The following is a 23843-nucleotide window of genomic DNA, read 5'->3' on the forward strand; positions in this document are numbered from 1 at the left end:
CTTCTTTGTTAACCTATCACACTGACAGGGGTTGAGCAGCAAACAACTTAGCTTTAAAAGACAGTCAAACAAATTCATGGAGGAAAAGATTATCAGTGTCATGATATCCAAATGCCATTTCTAGGATGAAAAGAAGCATGTCACTGAAGAGCACTTACTAAAGAAGATGGTATTGCCATCATGGACTCCTCAAAGGCCAATGTAGGCATAGAATAGTGGTTCTAGATAGATCTTCTGTATCAGAACAATTTTTAGGTATCATACTGCTGGTATGCAAAAGCTGGCTTGCAGTTAAACCTCAAAAAAACCAAGATTATGGCAACCAGCTTGATTGATAACTGGCAAATAGAGGGAGAAAATGTAGAAGCAGTGAAAAACTTTGTATTCCTAGGTGCAAAGATTACTGCAGATGCTGACTGCAGTCAGGAAATCAGAAGACGCTTAATCCTTGGGAGAAGAGCAATGACCAATCTCGATAAAATAGTTAAGAGCAGAGACATCACACTGACAACAAAGGCCCGCATAGTTAAAGCAATGGTGTTCCCCGTAGTAACGTATGGCTGCGAGAGCTGGACCATAAGGAAGGCTGAGAGAAAGAAGATAGATGCTTTGGAACTGTGGTGTTGGAGGAAAATTCTGAGAGTGCCTTGGACTGCAAGAAGATCAAACCAGTCCATCCTCCAGGAAATTAAGCCAGACTGCTCACTTGAGGGAACGATATTAAAGGCAAAACTGAAATACTTTGGCCACATAATGAGAAGATAGGACAGCCTGGAGAAGATGTTGATGCTAGGGAGAGTGGAAGGCAAAAGGAAGAGGGGCCGACCAAGGGCAAGGTGGATGGATGATATTCTAGAGGTGACGGACTCGTCCCTGGGGGAGCTGGGGGTGTTGACGACCGACAGGAAACTCTGGCGTGGGCTGGTCCATGAAGTCACGAAGAGTCGGAAGCGACTAAACGAATAAACAACAACAACTGCTGGTAGTGTAAGTTATAAGAAATTGGAATTTGTTTACACAAAAACAATACTATAAAATGCCTTCATGTGTTGTTAGTAAATATTTATCTGCAGTATCATTTTATTTATGTGTGTGTGTGTGTGCATGTTTCCAATAACTGCCTACTTATACACAGTAGAACGGATCAGATTTAGACACATTGGCTATTCTTGAGGACAGAGCCTTAGAGTTTGGGCTAAGACAGAATCTTCAGAGATGTGGGAGTGATATTATAGGGAGAGTACGGCAAGTTTGTGCATGCCACCCTCTCCCTTCAGCAGGTCCCACTGTGGCATATCCACCAGCCTTCCCTTCTCCAAGCCATTGAAGGTGCAGCTTCCCCATGTACCTTCCTTTTCCTCTCTATCGTCAACCATTGCTACCAATGTCCTTAGCTTCTTTCTACTCTTCCCTCCCCACCCCCCCATGAGTCCTAAAACACTTATTTTCAGAACAAATAAATGAATCAAATCAAAATCAGTCTGCATTTGGACCATATGCACATTTTGGTTTGGTTGCAGAACATCTGAAATTAGCTCTCCCATGGATGGAATAGTTTGTGCACACATTGTTTTGCAAATCCCTACTCTCAAGCAGATCAACGTAGGCATTTTTTAAAAGTATGTTGCCAACATGTAACCCACCCACATACTTGTGTGTATTAATTACCTACTGCAGCCATCAGATATCTGCAAAATGTTAGATGCAACTTGCCCTCAAAGATGGGATGCTTCTGCTTTCAATTTCCACCTCAGTGCATCAGAGAGGAGCACAAATGGGTTGTTTACACAGGAAGAGTGCCTGAAAGATGTCATGATTGCCTGTTGTTTGGTTTCTCTTGAGACCTGCTAGCATTTTAATTTTCTGAAAGATGCAATAAACATTCTTTGGATTAATTCATTTACATTTCATTTCTCTTTCACTTGCTAATTCAATCATATGATCATAGGCTCCCTTCCTAGGAAAACTGGGACTTTTAAAGACATTTTGCTGCCTGGTGCTCTACAATATTTATCTACACAAATGCTAATTTGTAAAGGGGAAAAATCTGCAATCATTTGTAAACTGCCAAAGGATTCAAATAGCTGTTATCAATAAAACATAACTTTCTATGGCTTACTCTTATGTATCAAGCATCTGCGATAGCTCTGTAGGCTGGTGTAATAACCAAGTTGTCCTGATGACATTAGGAAACATGTTAATGCAGCCCTGGATTAACCATTAAGCAAAATAAACACCTTTAGGGCAGCAAGGGAAATGGGGCATACTACAGAATTTTTTACACCTAGTTATCATGTCCTTAACTCATTCACTGCCACATACAACTTTAGTTTTCAGCACTTATTAAGTCTTAATGTCTTGTCAGGTCAATGGAAGGACTGAAGGGTATCACTGTTGGGCTGTGCTTAGGCATCAATTGGCTTTAATTGGCCCCTGTGTTAATCCCACACACACACAAACACACACACACACAAACACATACCAATGCCTTTCATAAAATCAGAGTGGGATGGTGGTTAAGAGTCGGCATTCTCAGGCTCCTGGCTCATACAGTATATGGTTGCATGTGTTCAACAGAAAATGTTTAAAATATTATTTAAATGTCTATTCAAATGTAAAGTTTATATACATAAACATGCCTTAAGGCTGGAAAATAAACAAAACACTACAAAAAGACTGGCTGCATCCTAACTCCCTAAGTATAAGAGGGAGGTGAGGGAAAATGCAGTCAGGATTTCAAGATTCAGTTGCTATCGCTTATATCAATAAATATAGTTCCAGTCAAACATGTGGAGTCATGTTCTTGTTCTGGCCGCTCTGAAGGGCTGACATTGACACATCTGGCCACCCTGACTCTGCTGGCATTTTGGAAAGCCTTAAAAATGTGAATGTTCTCCCAGGTGTGAGAGTTGGGAGGTTGAAATCCTGGAAGGTGGATGTTCTTGTAGTGACTGCTGTCCTCAACTGCCCCTATTATGGTGGATCACACAGTCAGCCAGATGTTTACATGGATTTGGCATTTTGATCCACCTATCGAGTACTTCTCAAGGACCTGAGATAGGCAGATGACGTCTAATATTATTTATTTATTTATTTATTTACTATCCTGCCTTAATTATTTTTTATAACTCAAGGAGGTGAATATACTTGATATGCCTTTCTCCTCCTATTTTCCCCAGAAGAACCCTGTGAGGTGTGTTGGGCTGAGAGAGATTGACTGGCCCAAACATATAGTACCATTGCAGGATGTTTTGGAATTGCACCCAAGGTGCCTATTACTATTGGTACTACCTTTGCTTTATTTTGCTACAGTTGTTCTACTTCTATTTGCAGGTCTTTGTATTTTGTATCTCCAGTTCTTTCTCTTCTCTTCTGCTGTCTCCAAGTATTGCAATGTCCACTATTCAGACTTTTTTGCCTTTCTTATCAACAATTGTTAAGTCTGGTTTGTTGTGTGGCAGAAGCTTGTCTGTTTGAATTCTAAAGACCCAGAGCACTTTGGCTTCTTCATTTTCTATTACTTTGTCTATTTTATGGTCCCACCACTTCTTGTTTGTAGTCAGCCTATGCAATCTTCTTGCAACAGCTAACTAGATGGTCCATTTCTTCAGCTTCTTTGCAGAGGTGGCATTTGCTGTCTATTGCTGTCATCTCAATTATTATCTTTTCTATTCTTCATTTGATCTTTCTTATAGGCCAGTTTGGTCTCTTTGGTATTCAGTAAGCCTTCATGGTGTACCAGCTTCAGTGCATCTTCTTCATTGCCCTTCAGATATTCTTCCAGTGCCCTGTTTTCTTCTTCAACTGTACTTGCAATATTCCATGCCCACCTACGCTCCTTGGTAAACAGAGTCTGTCAAATTTGCCGCATGGATGAAGGGCATGATTCATTGTCATTATTTTTCTGGTCTTCCTGCCCAGGGCTTCTGGTTCAGCTTGAGTCCAGTCCACTATTCCAGCTCTGTATCTAATGACTGGAATTGCCCAGGTGTTATTCGCCTTGATGGTATTTCCTCCACTGAGTTTGGACATTAAGATCTTCACTCTTCTTATGTATTCACTACTAACTTTCTTCTTGACTTCAGTGTACTTGATGTCAGCCTAAAGGAAATTTCATCCAGACTGTTGATATTATTTCCACAGGGCATCTTGATTCCTTCAGTTTTCATTATTTTCCCCCCGTTGCTGCTAAGGGTGGCATATTTGTCTACTCCAAACTCCACTGTAGAATCTTGGCTGTATATTCAGACAGTGTTGAGCAGTGATTCCAATTCAGATTTTGCTTTTCCATATAGCTTCAGATCATCCATGTAAAGGATGTCTGGCAGATGTTTTTGATGTTTGATAGCCATGGCCTGGCTTGTTCAGTATTGTTTGTTTGTTGATTTTCTATTCTGCCTTTATTATTTTTATAAATAACTCAAGGCAGCAAACATACCTAATACTCCTTCCTTCTCCTCTTTTTCCCCACAACAACAACCCTGTGAGATGGGTTGGGCTGAGAGAGAGTGACTGGCCCAAAGTCACCCAGCCAGCTTTCATGCCTAAGGCAGGACTAGAACTCACAGACTCCTAGTTTCTAGCCCCTTGCCTTAACCACATTGATGACAGAGGCATCAATGCAATGACAAACAGAAGTGGTGATAGTGAGTCTCCATGAAAGATTCCTCTCTTGATGTTAACCTCGCCCAGTCTATCACCATTGACCAGCAACCCTGCCTTCCATTGTGCCATTGATGTCTGCACAAAGCTTCTACATTTCTATTAACTACTGTTACTTCTAGGCATTTGATTATCCAGTCATTTGGCAGGAAGTCAAAGGCCTTCTTGTAATCAATCCAAGCTACATTCAAGTTGGTCTTCCTTCTCTTGCAATTTTCCAAAATCACCTTGTCAGTTAGGAGTTGATCTTTTGTTCCTCTGCTATTCAGGTGGTTTCCTTTCTGCTCAGATGGGAAGAGCTTGTTTTCAGCTAGATGCTGTTGGGCTGCATCAGCTACAACACCAGTGTGAAAGTTGTTGGTAAGCAGGTAATTGGCCTGTAGTTGCCTGGTGCTGCCCCTTTTGTTGGATCTTTCATTATCAGGTGGGTTTTGCCAGATGTAAACCAAACTTCAATTTCACCTCCTCACAGTACGGTGTTAAACTGCTTGGCAATGAGAAGACCAGTCAGATGTTTCAACCAAAAACCATGCAGCTCATCTTCACCTGGTGCTGACCAATTCTTGATCTTCCTTGCCCTTTTCTCCACAATTTCTTCTGTTACTACAAGTTCTTTCATTTCAGCTTCCTTTTTTTCCCCTTCTCCATCTCCTTTATCTGCATTATTTTTGTATTTCTTTGGGTTGTCTCATAGCTGCGCCCAGAACTGCACTGTTTCTTCTTCGTCAGGTGTTGGCTGGTTCACTGCAGTTTCTCCATTGATGGATTGGTAGAAACATTTCTGATTCGACTGAAATTGGAGATTCTGCTGTAATGAGCAATTCAAGCTTTGTATCTGCTGATTTTCTTGGCTATGGCTGTTATTTGCTGATTTATTATTTCCAGTGCTTCCTTGAGCTTCCTTGTCTCTAGGTGATATTTCTCGATCAGGTATTCTTTGATCTGCTTGATCTTCAGCTTCTTTTCTTTCATCTGTTCTAGCTTGCTTGCATCTGATCTTAGCATGCTGATCTTATTTTCCAACCTGATCTTCCATTTTGGTGATGCACCGTTCAGCTTTTTTTCTTGTTTGTTGATTTTGCGTAAGATCTTCAGTTATGACTGCAGTTGTGCTGTATGTCAGCTGGTTTGTTTCTTGCAGTCAGCTGGTGCTTATATGTGAATTACAGTATTGGCATCTTTTGATACTTATGCTAGCTGTTTATTTGTATTAAACTTCAATACAGGCAACCTTATTTTGTTCTTTTTGTGCTGTTCTAGATGCTCAGTTATTCTTTGTTTCAGTTCCTCTTGTTTTTCAGTTAGAGGACTTTGTTCTTTCTGAGGAGAAGGTAGAGGAGAGTGTGCCTGGTTTAGGAATGAGAATGGTTCAGTAGTGATACTGGCTTCCCCTACTACCAACTCCTCCTGTTTGTCTCTACTGCCTGAGCTACTTCTGGCAAGGCTTTGATTTCTTTGTCCTGGGTAAACCTGTGTTCTTCCAATTCTACTTCTGTGAATATTTTATTTCGATGTTGACCTGCTAGCCTCTGTTCTGTTATTTCTGATTCTAGATGTTGTTCTTTCCAGAACTGGTGCATTCCTTTCAGATACCCTCTTCTCACTGGACTTGATTTGTAATAGCAAATCATTATTTCTTTGTTTTCTGTCTCTGTATATTTGTGACAAGTAAGGACAGTCCTGAGTCCTGTGGCCCACTTGTCACCAGATATTCAGGAACTCCAACACCTAATGCAGTCCTTGTTGACCTGGGTGATGACTGATCTGGTATAGGTTTCTGTAAGTTACGTCTCACCATATTGTTTATGGGAGAGACACTCTTCGTCTGGGGCCTCTGATGAGGCCTGTCCAATATGGTTGGACCTCTGGCGTAGCTCTCATCTTCCTCAGAGCATGCAAGCCCCACAACCATGCCAAGTAGTGCCTCACTGGGGGATGATGATGATGATGATGATGTTTTTTTATTGAGTTTTACTTTTACATTAGTCACCTTGAGTTGCTGTTGCAAGATAGGCAGCCATACAAATTAATTGAAATAAACAAACAAACGTGTGAAATGGACATGGCTCAAACATAACAAGTGACATTTATGCCTAGGAGTCATTTGGATAGAAGTAAAGAGCATTTCATTTCTGAGAACAAGCTGTATTCTTCCACAGCATTTTCTCTATTTGGGCTGGTTTGAAAGACCTCTTCACATTGTTATAGCTATATAAAGACGGGGAATAAGATTTTTTTTTTCCTATTCCACCCACTTCCTCATGGGGACCACCAGATATCTATACTTATACTGGTATACAGTTGCTTCCTAAATCGTAGATTATATATTGGATACTTGGAACTCCATACATTGAAGTTCATGCACTTAAATCCTTTAATAAACATTACACCCATATTGTATGATTTTTTTTTCTCAATCTTATAGTAATGCTGTCATATGTAGTAAGATTCACCCTTGTTCAGTCATGTCTCACAGCCTCTGCTTAGAAGAAAGAACATCTGAGCCAGCCCCTGATAAGAAAGGAACTGTGCCTATTTTTAGATGGTGGCATATATTTATCATTATGACCATGATTATATTCCATTTCTACCATGGATTATTAGCATTTATTTATTGTATTACCTCATCAATACTTCATGACCATTCAACTATAATTAAGTGTTGCATATCTTTCTTTCTCTTTAATTTCACAATTTCTGCAAGATAGGTAGCCATATAAATTGATTGAAATTTCACAAATACATGATTAAGCATTTTTTTTTTATTATTATTTTGCATTAGTAGTAGGAGTAGAGAAGCACAGCTGTTGTATGCTGTGCTTCATATAACTGCATATAATCTATGGTGTATGCTTATTTTACTCTAGGTGTGGAGAAGCTATACAAACATCATAATAGCTATATAGCAAGGATGAATGGGGTAGAAATGATTATCTCTTGTAAGAGCAAGTGAATCAACAATGATAGTGAGTATAAGACCAATACTGTCAACAATATTTAATTGAGAAATAAATAAATAAAGTGTTTCATTCAAAGCACATTAATGGATTCTGATTTATTTCATTGCTCCTATTTGATTAGTTACGGCTTGAGGCTGTCTCTAAGAGAAACCAAACAAGGTCAATGCTGAGATATAAGAGAAGAGTTCAGGCTTAAAATTATTTAGTGTAATAGTTTAAGAAGGGGAATAGGAAATTAAGATTCATGGTGATGGTGATAAGGTATATTGCAGTTGTACCAAAAATAGGGACTGGAAGAGACCCATCCCTTTTTTGAGCAAACAACTACAGTAGATGTTCTGTCTCCCAACCCTTCTAAATCCAATTTAAAATGTATCCAAGTCTGATCCAAGCTGTTTAGACTGCTTAGGTTTATTTGGGCAGACCTATTTGAACATTAGAACATTGCAGGCATAGCCATGTTTATATGAGTCTTGAGGTCACAAAGGATCAACAACTACTCACTGCTTGTCCTTTTTAGCCAACAGTTGAACATGGGAAAAATTGTCAGCCAATCCTTGCTCATTTGCCAGACAGTAACCCAGTGTACCATGCCACCCTCTCAGTTCTATTTATTTTTTTTATACTATGGAATTTACGGACTGCATTGCATGGATTCTATTCTACAATTGTTTAACTTACAACTTGACTCAGTGCATTTTTTTTCCAATTTAGGAGTTGAGTTTACTAGTAAGGGTCTGATGTTTATGACTTTGTTGTAAAGTGAATTACTCCATCTATGAGACAGGGGACCAAAATATGGACCCACATAAGTACAGAAGATTTTTGAAGATGGGGCAAACAACATATGGTTAGTGGAGACCAAGGCAACACCATAAGGTAGACGTCCTAAAGGATCTGATAAGCAGATGTTCAAGACCTCAACTCAGAACTGGTTATAATACTTGAATATGTAAACTGCCTGAACCAATTCAGAAATGAGGGAGTTCGCTGACTGTGGAGACAAAGAAATCAGAAGACCTAAACCTGAGGGCATGGACCTGAAGCCTGGACTCCAAGAAAAGTATAAAAGGATTTGGTTTGGGGACAACAGCTAGAGGACTTTCACCAAATGCTGTTCGCTGAGACAAGTTTGATCTTCTTCAGCTTCCTGCCTCCCTGCCTCATCCTCTACTTCCTACCTTTCACTGAGTCTTCAATAGAACTGGCCACTGTATTGAGACACGTGATAACATTAATTTGAAATTTATTGCTTAAGTATAATGAATATAAGAACTCATATTTACTCTTCTCTATTTGCTTTCAATTAAGATTGTGTGAAACGTATGTGACATATTCCTACATAAAGGCTGAATTGTCTTTTCTTCCTCTCTGGTTCATTACTACGGTTGCCACTCTGTCATAAAAGGCATTCTTTGTGCTTGAACAAAATTGGGCAGGAAAGAGAAAGAAGTATGTTTACATTTGAAAATAATTGTCTTGGCTGTTGCCCAGTAACACAGTTGACTAAGAACTGAGGTCAGATAGGACTGTAACTTCTCTTGTGCTAAGCTTCCCAGTGTTTCTTGTTAATGCTTTGAACCCAGGAGTGAAGACAAGCAATTTAGAAGCTGGGTTGCATGAAAACTGAGGCTTGCTTGAGTGAATGATCAGCAAGGCACAGAGGAGTAACCATACAACTTAATACCATGCCTAAACTCATATCCATTCCCCTTCACAAAAACAAAAGAGAATAAGCTGCTAGCATTGCCCCATGGTTCTGTCCTTTCCATGGTTCTGTCCTTTCTACTATTTTCAAAACTCTTAATGCTGACATGCCAGTTATTGTGGATTTGGGCTCCGTGACCTACTCATGACAACCTGCTACTGTGACAGAATCCCAGGACTGAGGTGAGCCAAGAATCCCATCCAATAAGAGTGCATGTTGCCTTCACACAGCAGTGAAACATCATTTCTGAAGTGGCATTCTCCATCCATGGATGTAATGCCATTGGCAAGGGGATAATAGAAAATGCTTGTGATTTCAAATTTAATGTCGAGGTAATATACTATTTAGGCATGGCTATGTTAATTAGCTTTGGGTCCATGTCATTCTCACTTGTGTTCCTTCTGTCCCATTTCTCTAACAATTGCATTAAAAAAAAAAAAAAAAAAACTGCCTTTAAACTCTGAAAGTCTTTTCCCCATAATTACAGCTCTTTCAAGAGGCTGAAGAGCTTAGCTACCACAGATCTAATGCAACCACAATGAGAATGGAGTCACAAATACCTCTTAAGAGTGACAGGAGATAATGAAGTACTCTTCCTTCCAGGGCTATGGTACAGCAAAGAAAGGTAACTATGATTTTTATACAAATATCCAATGAAATACTGTACATCTAATACTGGGAATTCTTCTCTGACTCAAAATGTCTTATTGATTTGGGATGGTATTTTAGCTTCATAGATATTTACGCTATTGGTAGAACTGGTTCTAATTTTTAAAATAACCATTAGTATTTAAGAGAAACATTTCATTTATCTTTTCCCTATCTCTCTCCCCTCCCCACTCCCCCCCACATACAAATGAATGAATGAATATATCTTTCAGCCATTAGGTAGTTCTGGTCCTCATCCATGCCATGCCATAATCATTATTGCCATCCTGTATTTAAGCTATCTTATATTCACAGGAAAAAAAACTGTAAAATTCAATTTTCTTGAGTAAATTGCTCATGATTTCAGTGCAGATTAGATCAACATCCTTATTCCCCATTGTATTTTCTAGATACATAGGAACTGCACATTCTGGAGTGCAGAAGGCTGAACTAATGCTGTGATATTCCTCATGTGAATAAATGCTGATTTCTAGAGGTACATTTTTCAACTGACTTTGCTGATGAATCTATCCATGAGGAGCAATGTTTAAAAAAAAAAAGGAATAATACTGCTCTACAGGTGCTTGTAAAACCTTGCATTAGAGGACAATTCTCCCCTAAAATAGGAATAATCCACAATTTTTTTAGGTGTGAAATCTTATTTTTTTCCCAGCTGAGGCCTACATTCCATGCTGCTGATAACCCTTCCCCCACCCTCCCCCATGAATTCTGTCATCTTACTGAATGGTCTTTTGATCACAGTGCTTACCTTTCCCACATACTGAGTATCTGGACCAGTATATTCCTCCAATAAAAAAAACTGATTCCACATCCATCCACGCTTTGTCCGATGCATGGCTTTTTCCTGATCCTTAGACAGCCCCATTATCCTTTCAGCTTGCAGATACGCAGTAGTCCTTTTTGGTGATAGTAAAGTAGGAATCTCATTAAACATACAAGTCCAAATTAGAAATGACAAGCAATTGCAACTTTTCATCCTTTGTGCCTTCTTCAGAGAGTCTGCTGAACTTAGTATGTCTTTTTCTTTAACCAGAAGAATCTTCTGCAAATATTGTTGTATTCCTCTTTGAAACAATCTGTAAATTGGATAAAGGTTTGGATGAGTTTTAAGTTTTTGTTTTAAAATCTAAATATATACATAACTTGATGTCTCTCCCCATCACCCCATGTGTACATGTGTGTTACATTTTTCAACCTTCAGGGAATCCTATCCACATTAATTAAAGGGCTGAGGAACATCTGCTGCAGATAGTATGAATCATGTTCTAATACAGGCCCTTTATGCAAAGCCGACCTGAATGAAAAGCAAGAAGCTAGACCCAACCTTTTGCTATGGTTTACCCTGCAGGTGAAAATGTGTCATTGTGGATTAGCTATTCTACACAGAAGCTCTGATACCATTTCCCTTTCAGACCCTCCCTTTCTAATATCCCTTTTATCATTTTTTTCTTCTCTCTGCATTTTTTCTGATGCCCCCCTGCCCCTTTATACAACAATCTCCCAATATTGGGACAGACTCATCTTCCTAGAGTCTGGAAGAGGTGATTGTTTGCTAAAGACATTCAAAATTAGGGCCAAGGAATGAATTGTATCTGCACTACAGCAGGGCTGGGCAACTTTCCTGTACTGGGAAAGTACACTTGAAAAGAAAACATTTTTCAGTGCAGAGACTGCAGGGACTAGGATCAATGATTTTAAATGAGCAAGCTATCATTCTAGGGCAGAGTTGGACAATGTACAGATCGCCTGCAACTCTTAGCACTGCTTCCGTAGGCCCAAGAGTGGACAGGATCAAACTTTCCGGCCCTCCCTCCCTCCCTCCCTCCCTCCCTCTCTTTTTGTGGGGGGGGAGGGCAAGCCAGTTTTAAGGAGTATAATTGATATCTTAAGCTTAGAGACTATTTTAATGAATGTCAAAAGACTTTACAGGGCTTAAGACATCTATTTTGCCCCTTAAACCTTCACCCAAAACACTGGGGGTGAAAATTTTGATCTCACTTGCTTCAAGAGGCTTAGAAAGAAGTCCTGGGGAGGGATATACAGTTCTTTCTTAAAGCCATAGGTCGCATTCTTTCTTAGAAGAAACTTGTGTATGATGAATAAGCTACTTCTATTATTGTTATATTGTCATTCTATTATAGTTATCAGTCTTGGGTTTCACAAGCTTTTTTCAGACATCATCATGTTAATCCAGGCTGTTGCCAAAGCTGATTCATAGGCAGTAATAAAAGGAATAAAATCCTTCTTGTATTTGGATTGTGTAGCAGCCATGCTAGGAGTTAATAGGGTGCTATGCATTCGTGGGGTTGGTTTTGCTATTGGTTAAAAAAAGAGTATTGGTTAAAAAAATGGATCTCACTGCCTCTTTGCAAAACTGTAACACCAGTTATAACACTGGGTGCTCAACCACTGTAGTGAGAGCATATGGCCAAAAAATATTTGTTTGGAAAAATAACATGCAAGAAGTTGTAGCTTAAACACTGCTGCTCTTCACAATTTTGCCAAACATAAAAATGATGCACCAATAATAGTTATATATTCTCAGTGATCTGATATTTAATTAACTGTAAATATGCCCTAGAGTGTGCTGCTATTTCATCTAGGAGTCTTTTTGTTAACTTAAACCCATAAATCCCTTTGTTATTAAAAACATTGTTGTATTCTAATGGACAGAATTTTCAGTGAATCCACAATCCCATGGGGACTATTTAAAAAGAAACATGCATATTGAGGCCTTCATATCAGGAAAGCACTGAACTTGTTGACACATCGAACCCCACTGTAAATAACATTTATATTCATATTATTATTATATGAAACAGATGTTCTGGTTGCATCCATTTACATGCAGTAAAACAGAATTCAGGTTGCAGCAAATTAAGAGACAAACACAGTACCCTGTTTAGCTGGAGACCAAAGACTATTAATTTAGTCATGGTTATGTACTATTACCATGATATAGTCTATGCAGCATATCAGGTGAGTGTGTTTGCTTATTCGGCCTAACATTTGAGATGGCTATCTGCCTAAAATATAAATACACACACATGCAAACAAACCCTTGAAGGAGGGCAAGGAAGAACTAAATACAAACTAACTGTCTCTGAGAAACACCTTCCAGTTTCATTAATAGTTAGCTACCTCTTTTAAAAATCATGTTAAAGCTTCTAAATGGCTAAGACTTCTCTATTGGAAATCTAGTAGAGAAAATTAGCTAGAGGAAAAGATTTGGATAGCAGTGAATCTAGCTGACTGTGTAGAATCATATGATTTTATCTGAAAACTCCAGCAATGACAACACCAAAAAAGACTGGGGAGAAAAATAAACAAACAATCTCTCAAACTGCATGATAAAATTTTATTACAGCCAAAAGCCAGCAAAACAAATCTACAGAGAAGTACAAAAAAGAAGTAAGGTTTATATGAGTGACACATGATCTTTAGGAAGCATCTTCTGTCATTTCTTGAAGTAAATAGCAACACTTAGCAACATTATAGGTAACCTGGATGTTTTTGTTGGCTAGTAGGAAAACTATATGGTAATCATCCAACTGCCCTGGAATTGTTGCTAGAAAAAGGATTGCATTTTGATGTAAACCCAAATAAAAATTGCAAAATAGCAGCCTCCCTGACCTGCCTATCAATATCACAGAAGCATCTGGTTGGCCATTTCAGAAAGAGGCAACTAGATTAAATAGAGCTTTGGGTCCAGCAGGTCTTTTTCTAAGATCACATAGAAAATGTCTACAATAGAATTGGTCTTGAATGAACATTTAAACTTTGCTTGGTGTTGTTTGAGATTGATGTAGTTTTCATTCTGGAGTTAAACAAATATCTAAACCTTGATCTTCTACGCTTTCTCAACATCATTCAGTTTAGATGTTTGCATTAATGCTCAGAAAGAAAAGGGGGAAAGGAAATGCCAGGTGCTGGTGAAAAAGTTTGGTTATATAAATGTCTGACATATTTTGGATATTTTTTTTCTATCAAGGACACTACAAAACAAAATCATGTAAAACAGCTGGTCTTTTTTTTTAACATATAAATCTATTCAAGTAAAACATGAAAATAAGGGACACATTTTATATTATTTGTTACACAATAAAAATACATTTTGTAAAGCAAAACTTAAAATGCTTATATTAATTCTAAAATGCTAACCAGAGTCTAGGAACCTAAGGCTGAAACAGAAACTGTTTGCACTTTTTAAAATTTATTTTTACTAAATACTGTAAGTTTTTTAGAAAGTAAAAGCAGTGCAAATTTAAAGAAAAAAGAAAGTAAAGTAAAGAAACTCTACTAATGAGAAGGAAAATACATGATGATTCTTGTTTATAATCATTGGTTCATTTTATACTTTCATATGTATTAACGTTCTCATAATTTATCAGACTTTTAGCACCTAAAGATTTTTGCTATTTACTTGATTACTAAGAGTAGAAATAAAAACATAACATTTTTCTTACTTTTATAAACTGGAAACTGGTTAAAATATCATGTATTGAAGCTGTTAGCTGTTTTAACTGGAAATATTAACAAGGTCTTTTTTTTATCTGTGCAAAAGTATTGTTCTTAATGGTAAAAGGACCTAACATGACTGGCTGAATGAAATAATGAACTCAGGAAAAATGAATCATCGTAATATCTTAAATGGGGAAGGAAGGAAAGTGAGGAGAGGAGAATGGCAATGTAGAAAACATTGTGGCCTCCAGAGTCAAATAAATAATAAATATGGATAGTCTTCACTGAACCAGCATTCAAGTTTTTCCTTCTAAGGTGATCGTGTCTCATTAGGGCAAACAGTTTCTGCAAGTTATTATATCTGTTTTAGCTTTACTGAGGTAGCATCAGCATTATAAGTTAGCATTCTTTTACAAAGTGTAAATTTTCATTCATCGTTGTATAGGCAACAATACAGTGCCCCATCAACATTCAATTTCTACTCAATAGGATATGTAAAAAGGAAACACCAGGCATTCTACAATTTTGTTCTGTAGTGCCCATTTTAAAGAACGTTATCTGAAAATCATTTTCGTTGGCACCAGATTTTTTTTTGCTCCTTTCCTTTCCTTTCCTTTCCTTTCCACATTAAATGCTAGCAATCTCCCTCCCACCACCTGTCCTAACAGTCAGGAACCACGCTGAGACAAGGAATAGGTCTCTAGTGTTTTATTACTGCTACATTAGACAGAAAATCCTAACAAACTGAAGAAGCGTGGGAAAAACCCAGACAGATAAACCCCAAAAGCCAAGGCAGGTCTGATCTGTGTCTCTTTGAATGGCTGCTTAGTACTACGCATGCGTTTTCCCCCCTGGATAGGGCCCCCCTCCTGCTCACCATCAGTACTCATGACACCACCACCCTTAAGTCTTAATGAAATTTGGACCTCTTGAAATTTCATGGGAATAGATGTTATAGCTTAAGTTGTAGCATTTCTATTTTTCTTTATCTTGGGATCAAATTCCATCCTGCAGGATTACACTTATCACCCTTGTTTACATATCTCCCTATTGCATCTGTCAGCTTTAGCACTATGGTGAAAAATTGTTTTTTTTTTTTTTTCTGGTTAGCTGTTTGCCATACTGCATTCAATTCATACAAAGCATGTTTATAAATCCCGATGCTCATAATTGTTTAAGTCTCATCAATACAGGCATTAAGCCATTCTAAGATATGACTTAAACTAAAGTAGTGTAAGTAGTAAAGCAACTTATGTAATACCTAAGTCAGCTACAGAGTCATAAGAAGTGATCCAAATAAAGTCACCTAGAATTGGTTCAATTGATTGACAGATAAATAACAAATAAATGAATGGCCCTAATGAGGAGGAGAGGGGGAGATTTTGGATAATCACAGTTAACCCTATCATGAAACAGAAATGTTAGGCAGCAGATACTAAGGGGTACAGAGTAGACTGAGCCATACATGCATGTTGTATGTATGGTTATCTATCTATCTATCTATCTATCTATCTATCTATCTATCTATCTATCTATCAACTTTTGTAGATGGAGGAGATCCTCTCTCGTTCTTCACTGCCAACATCAATATATTTTATGCCACCTGTGAAAATAATAAATTGATGTTTAAATGTCTTGGCCAACCCAATGAAAAGGATTAGGATCACAGAACAAAACAACCTGTAGGTGTAGGAGCTACTAAAAGGACTAGAATGCAAAAATAGGCTTTACAAGCATTTGAGAGTTTATGAACAAACACTGACCTAGTGCATACCATGTTACAGGGCACCTATATATGGGTTCCACAGTGTGACTAAAACAGGTAAGACCAGTGAGGTTCAACACATAATTAAACTTTGGAATGCACTACCACAACATATGGTGCTGGCTACCACCTTGGCTAGCTTCAAAAAAGAGTTGGACCAGTTCATGGAAGACATGGGGATCAATGACTATTAGCCTTGATGGCAGTGTGATGGCCTTTGAAGGCCAACTGCTGGGACACTAGTGGGCTTCCTTGTGCAGTTGCCTGGCCATCGTGAGAACAAACTGATGGACTAGATGGGCCAGGGTTCGATCCAGCAGCATGCTGCTTTTTTCTTATGTTCATACTATTGCTAAAAAATACTGTCTGGATGCCTTTGTGAAGACTTCAGGAGTCAAACTCAACTCAAATGGGTATTTTCTTTTTTACAATTGAATATAAAGAGATTTATAGATATTGAACTAAAGATGCTATCTATCCCTTCATATCCAAATCTCTTTCTTTGGGTAGTTTTAATATCTGTTAAAAAGGCATGGTCCTTCTTTTTCTACTCCAAATTTTTTTGGATGAAAATACAAAACAGAGGAACAAAAAGACCAAACATGAAGAACTATCACAGTAATTAGAAAGAGTAGCATAAGGATCGGATGGCTTTCAGAAGGGAGACTGATAGGCATTCAACAGCCATAGTGACTGTCACTGTTACAATTGTCCCAAGATGGAAGTATTCTCATTCTATGGCATCTTACTGAAAAGACCTGATGGCAGAACTAAGAAGATGACTCCAGCAAGCATTGCCATTAGTGATGATTCCCCAAAACTGTCCATGGTTATTAGAGGACAGCACCAGATTTAGTAATTGCTATAATGAGAACTTGAATATTTGCTTTTCATAGCAGGCCTTCAATATCCTTTTCTAAGTAATTAGTAAGCAATTTTACACAATTGTATTGAATTGAACTCATTTTTTTCCCCTACTTTCTCTGCAACTGCTGTGGATTGGACTATCTACGATAAACAGTTCTATAACTGTAGCACGGCCAGTTTGTATGTAAGCTTTGTGGTCTACCTATACTTTTAACCATTCAATTCCTTCCTGTAATCCTGTTCTTGGTATTGCTTTGATGCTGCAGCCTTTGGATAAGAATCTCTGTACTGCCCACAACTTGAAAGGCCAGGGCAAAGAACTAAGAATTGGATATACCTCTTCACATCAGCAAAGATGGCTACTGATAAAGCAATCACCAAAATCAAGTGATAAAGCTTTATTGTAACACTTCAGGCTTCAAGTAGTGTGGGCAAGTTGTGCATTTCACAATTTTTCCCCAAAATCAAGAAAGGTGAAACTTCCTATATATCTGTTCATCTATCTGTCCAGCCAGCCAGTCAGCCAACCAAGTGCACAGGTTAAGAAGGACATCACATTTCCTAGTACATTAACTTCTTCCTGGCACATGTGAGACCTCTCTAGAACTACTCCCCTTGACCTCAGTAGTGATCTAGCCCAGGAGGGCCATCACCCCCTAATACTATTACTTGTATGAACTATTCCTAGCTTTAGATTTTCAAGCATAAAATAATGCTGAACACAACATTTTAATATAAAAAATGGAAATAATTCTTAGAAAGTCAATATTCAAACAAATATTTTGGAAAGTTTTTTTTTTTTTAATTTAACTTTTGTAGTCCATTTTAATTGGATGTCTCTTATATTTTTAGTGATAACTTAGATTAGTTTAAGGGTGCTGCGTAAGAGGTATTTTGGACCCAGGATATGATTTGTGAGCAGAGAAAAAGATTCATCTTTGGAAATCTCCTCTGCATTCACTGCTAGGGCCACAGTAGTAGTAGTGAGAAAGAAACAATGTCCAGGACTGAACTAAGATGGTCTTCTGATGTTCAAGAACCAAAGTGTTCCCATTCTCAGAGCAATGGAGGTCATATAGGCCAATCGTGGATTCGCTGTACAAATATTTCATTGCACTGCACTGTTCTGTTTTGTCCTAGCTAACACAAAGCTTGCAGGACTTTAGCACTGAGCAAATTCAACACTGCACTCCTGGAAGAGGAATGTCAGCTGGGTATTTGTTGGGCCTTGTTACTGGAATCTGTGTATTTTCCTGACAAATTCTTCAAGGACATTGGAAACACAAGTTTCAGTTTAGCTTTTTGGAATATCCCATCATGTAAGAAACCTGCTGAGTTCAATGGTGAGGAGTTGTTAGCAATTATGCCAGTTTAAATGTTACTATAGCAATCATCAAGGTCATGTTTTTAATTAGTTCTGCACAGTCACTAGTGATGTTGTTGTAGAGCTTCTCCTAACCATGACAACTTGAAAACAGCACATAGAGCAGCAGTGCAAAAGATAAAAATCTATTTTCAAAGAAGGAAAAAGTACTTCCAATGTTGGAACCTCAGGAACCAGAAGTCTAGTGCTCATGTGAAGCACTAGATAGGAGTAAAAACCCAAAATCTTTCTAACCTTTCGGGGTGTGAGCCTTGATAAATTCTTTTGGCTAAGAAGTTACTAACTGTCATAGCCACTGCTATGGAGCAGGCAGCCCACTTCTACAGTACCCAGTGGATAGGCGAGGTTGGAGTTAGGTAATTGTTAGAGGAACTCTGCTGTGCCTTACTTGTGATGCTCAAGGCCCCCTAAGGTCAGTCATCTGGAAGAACTTCACTTTGCCCTTTGTGCAGGTCCTTCCAGGGAATCTCCTTGTCAGGAGGTGAGCCTAATACTGAATGCTTCTAACACTCCAAATATTCTGTTGGCTGGCTAGCTAGCAGGCAGGCATAATCTCCAGGCACTTCCAACAAAAGCACTCTAAGTTTTTCTTCATCCTCTCCCTCTTCTCTTCTTCCTTTATCCATTTTAGACTACGATTTGCTTTCAGGTGAACCAAAACTTCTAGGATCTGGCTGAGCCTTAGTTTTAAGGAACAGCTCCCAACAGAGCCCAACTCCAGTTAATCACATCCTTTCTGCATGCTTTACTTTATAGAATGCATACCTGCCTTTTTAAACAAAAGGATGCTGTTTGTAGAGATGGTGGGGAAACCGAGCTGGTTGAGATATAAAGATTTGCTGAATTTTGAGGAAGGTGAACCTAAACTTAAAACAAGGGAACAACTAGAATTGGAAGGGCATATTTGTTACTGGTTTACATTTGCACAATTATTAGAATGGTTTAAGCTGGATAAAAGGACTCATAATTTTGTTAACGAAAAAACTCAGTTTGAAATGGGCATTTGTACTAATGATGAACATGTTATTACTAAGATGTATAAAATGTTATTGCAAATGAATTTGGAAGATGAATATGTCAAAGATTGCATGATTAAATGGGCTAAGAACTTTGGATACAATATCAGGCTTGAGCAGTGGGAAAATATGTGGAACAAGGGTTTGAGATATACTTTGAATTATAACCTGAAAGAGAACTTTTATAAAATGATGCATCGTTGGTATTTAACACCTGATAAGTTGTCAGAAATGTTTAAAGGGATATCAAATATTTGTTGAAAATGCTCTCAAGGTGAAAGAATTTTTTCCATCTTTGGTGGACTTGTGGGAAGGCCCACAAGTATGTATTACGATTCAAAAGATTCTTAAAGTGGATATGCAGATGAAACCAGAACTGTTTCTTTTGGGTTTGATGGACCAACGATTTGAGAAAGAATATGGGACTTTGTTTCTGTATATGATAACAGCAGCAAGACTCTTATATGCTCAAAGATGGAAGGATGCACAAATTCCCACAAGGGAAGAATGGATGGTGAAACTAATAGACTTGCTGCAAATGGCAAAACTGACAGCATTGATAAGAGAAAATATTGTGACTGGATTTGTTTCTATTTGGAAACTGCTTTGGGACTATTTCCTGGTAATGGGAAAAAAAAAAGAAGTTTTGACTTTGGGCCTTGATGATCAAAATGTTTGTTTTTATAGAAATAATGTTAGCTAAGGTTTAAGTAATGGTAAGATATTAAATTTGTATAGTAAGTATCTATATCTGTGTTGGAGAAGGTCGTAAGTCACTTTCTTATATTTTCCTGCTATTTTTGCACTTAGTTTTTTTTTTCTTTTTTCTTTAACTCTGTATTCAACCTTTTCTATACTTGTGTTTTGTATTTTAACTTTACTTTGAAATTCTAATAAAGTTCTTATTAAAAAAAAAAGATTCAGTTTATGCAGGTTAAAAGAAGGAATTGGAGGATTATGACAATCCTCACATTGAGATGTACGTTCTTTGGGAAAGAAACTGCATGCCTGTCGCCATTCTCTCCTCTCCTGCGTAGCAGCAAATGAGGGAATAATGAGTGCAAAGAGTTTGTACTGATATGTAGGAAAGTAAATTATTCTGAATGCAAAGTATGCTTAATACAGTAGTAAAAACGAAGTATGTTTCCTTAAGTAAAGTCTCCCTCAAGTTGTGCTTGATTCCTGGTGGCTACATGGTTATGACTATGTTATTTCTTGGCAACAACATGACAATTGTTTGCTATGATCTTCTTTTTTTAAACCACATAACAACGTAGCCTATAGTCCCAAGATGCCATGACAGTCTCCCATCTAAGTACTAAGCAGGTCAATCACTGCTTAACTCTTACAAAAACAGCCACAATTAGTTAAATAGTGCCTAATTGCTATGACCTATGCATCTCTTACTGATATATTTAGATGAATAAAGCAGATAAATTACTAATAATTCACATAGCCACCAAGATCACCTTAAATAAAGAAGTTCTCATGATGGCCGTTTAAAGATTAACCAACTATCATACATTTAATATGCCCCATCTTAGTACATCCAGTGTTTGGGGAATCTTACCACTTCAGTAGAATAGAGATCAAACCAACTGCTTTGAAATAATTCCCCAATGATTTAATTATCATTGCATTTTAAAATGGTCCATACTTGAACAGCTGCTAACTTCTTATTCTGACAACAAAATTAGAGTAGTCAGTTTTATTCCACTCAGCTCTGCAGCCAACATGAATGCTTGTTATTGTGCATCCAATACCTTGCTTGGAAAGTCTAAACACCAACTTTGCCATGGTGCAGCTGAGGACAGTCATTTCCTTGCATAAGGTGAACCAATTAGTTACCACAAAGCTTGGTCCTACTTCTCCAGTTACTCCCAAAGACAGGAATAGGATCTCATCCAGAAACACACCAACAGACCAACCCATTTGCATATTTAAAATTGGAAGGGCAAATTCTAGAATTTCTGTTCCATAAAATCAGAGAACTGATATGCCATCTGCTGTTTACAAAGTTAGCATACTCATTGTGTGGAGAGAATATTCCTCATAGCCAAAGGGGATAGGATCGAAAAAGTTAAACAGGTGAGCTTGTGAAAGACAAGGCTATTACCTTCTTGCTGAAGCTTACTATTTCCTGTACATAAATGATGTTTTTATTTAAAATAACAAGACCTTTTCTTCAATAGCTGCTGATCTGCTTTTCGATATTGGTACTCAGGGTTAAGGAGTTTGGGGTCTTTCATAAAGCTCATAACCTTTCTGCTGTCAAATGCTAAACAGAATGGCACAAAGAGAGGTGCAGCATTATTATTTTCAATAATGGTCTGATTCCCTAAGCCACTGTTTCTCAACCTTGGCAATTTTAAGATATCTGGACTTCAACTCCCAGAATTCCTTAGCTACCATTCTGGGAATTGAAGTCCAGGCATCTTAACACTGCTCTAAGCCTCTCTCCACAAAATGCATGAGGGTCACTTCTGGCAACATGATGAAGTATAATTTATCAAGTTTAATTTTTCAATTTATCATGAGACTAAATTTCTTTATTCTACAGTTCCTGATGCATGCAAAAATGCTTCCTTGCCCAGTTGCAGTTACCTGCTAGAAATAAGTCTGCAAAGAAAGTGGGAAGGATGCCACTTTCGCCATCCTACTGTCAGGCTCCCCAATTAAATGTTCCCAGAACATCTTATTGGACTCGCATCCATCTTCACTCAACCTGTGTCAGCAGAGTTGTCAGCAGGGAGGGGGAGTTGGACTGGAGTGTGAATCATTTTGTTTGGGCTAGATGCTCCTTGCCCCAAGGTCAGCGGGCAGTAAACTGTTCATCTGCTGGCACGAGGAGGAGGGCACACACCTTTGGGGGGTAATGTGTGTGTGTGTGGGGGGGGGGGGTTAGAGGCTTTTGTGATTTTAAACTGCAGAATGTGCAGGAAATGCCATTCACAACTTTTACCTTGTATTGAATGCTATGCTTCATTAAACAGATAATAAGCAAAGGCTTGTGGATTGTCATTGAATGAATGCTTGAGTGTTCTGGTCATTACATAAAGTTGTGAATCCTTCACCCAGAGACTCTACCTGGTGACTTAATACCCAGTTGAGAGTTGAGGAAAATGTCCAAAAGACTGAGACCGAGGGCGAAGAGGTCCTTACCCTCAGAAGACATCAACAAAACCATCCTATACACTAAGGAGGCAGATGAAATGGAGGAGCTGATAGAAGATGCAGGGAGCAATGCAGTTGAAGAGAGCTCTGAGGCTGTGAAAGAATACACCACCGAGTTAGAGACCGCGCTCATCAACCTGGATCTGATCCACAAACCCCAGATGCCAGAGATGAGGGGACCATACCTGAACCCAGGACAGGCTGCAGAAGCTGAGGGTAGAGGCCTGAGTGAGAGTCCTGAGTCCCAGTTCCCAGGGGACTGTGAGTGAGAAGGCGGCTACACCTCAGAAAGTCTGGAGTTTGGAAGCAAGAATGTCCACTATGGAAGAAATGATGCAGTGTATGTCAAAGGCCATAGACTACTTGGTGTTCCATCAAGATGAAGGGTCAGGTCCACACTCCAGGAAACCCTGGCCTGAGCATAGCCTGGGGCATCAACCAGCACCTTTACACAGACCAGCCCCCTCACCACCCAGGAACCGGAGGAGCAGAGGCCAGTCAGCAACCTGGGACAGTCTGGTAGCCGGGCATGCAAGTTTAGCCCCTGCGAGAGGTGTGCCGAGAGATCTCCAAGTTAAATTTAATGGAGATCCTCAACAGTTGTTATTCTTTATGACCAATGTGTCAATCTACATGCAAGAATTTGGAGACTCCTTCCTGACCGAGTACTCCAAGGTGAGCCTAGTGGGGGCCAAGCTGAGGGGTGCTGTGGCAGATTGGTTTGTGCAACTCCCTGATTCCATGGCCCCTGAACTGTGCAGTCTTAAGGACTTTATGAGGTCCATGAGAGAGAGGTTTGAGGACCCATTAGCTAAGCTGAGAGCGAAGACAGCATTGCAGCAGCTGAGGTAAAGGGATAAAAGTGTAGCGGAGTATACTGTGTAATTCAAGGCTCTGGTGCGCAAAATACCTAACTGGTTCAAAGCTATCAAAGTGGATTACTTCAAAGGGGGGCTGCAACCTGTGATCTTACGACGAGCCCTTGGGCGAGGCAATCGTCTCACTTTAAGAGAATGGATTTGTCTGGCAGGAGAGGTGGAAAATACTCAGTATCAGTTCTGCAGACAGCTGAGAGCCCAAGCTGCTGGCAGGAATTCTGTGGCCCCCAGCCAGATGTCACTGGCCCTGAGAAGGTGAGGAAGCCAAAGACAAGAGATGGAAGAAGGGGAGCTGTTAT

At 38.9% G+C, this 23843-nt stretch overlaps 1 protein-coding gene across 3 annotated transcripts in view; it reads right to left on the reverse strand.

Annotated features, from left to right (window-relative positions):
• Positions 1–10975, reverse strand: part of CDH9 (cadherin 9) — a 113505-nt gene extending 102530 nt beyond the window's left edge. For 2 of the 3 annotated variants that reach the window (XM_063300203.1, XM_063300202.1), the window contains exon 1: positions 10748–10975. In XM_063300203.1, the coding sequence (XP_063156273.1) occupies positions 10748–10975 (228 nt within the window). The remainder of the gene's footprint in view (positions 1–10747) is intronic. The other variant, XM_063300204.1, reaches the window with a different exon arrangement.
• Positions 10976–23843: the final 12868 nt, after the last annotated feature.

This window comes from Candoia aspera, chromosome 3, assembly GCF_035149785.1.
Source record: "Candoia aspera isolate rCanAsp1 chromosome 3, rCanAsp1.hap2, whole genome shotgun sequence".
Lineage (NCBI taxonomy): Eukaryota > Metazoa > Chordata > Lepidosauria > Squamata > Boidae > Candoia > Candoia aspera.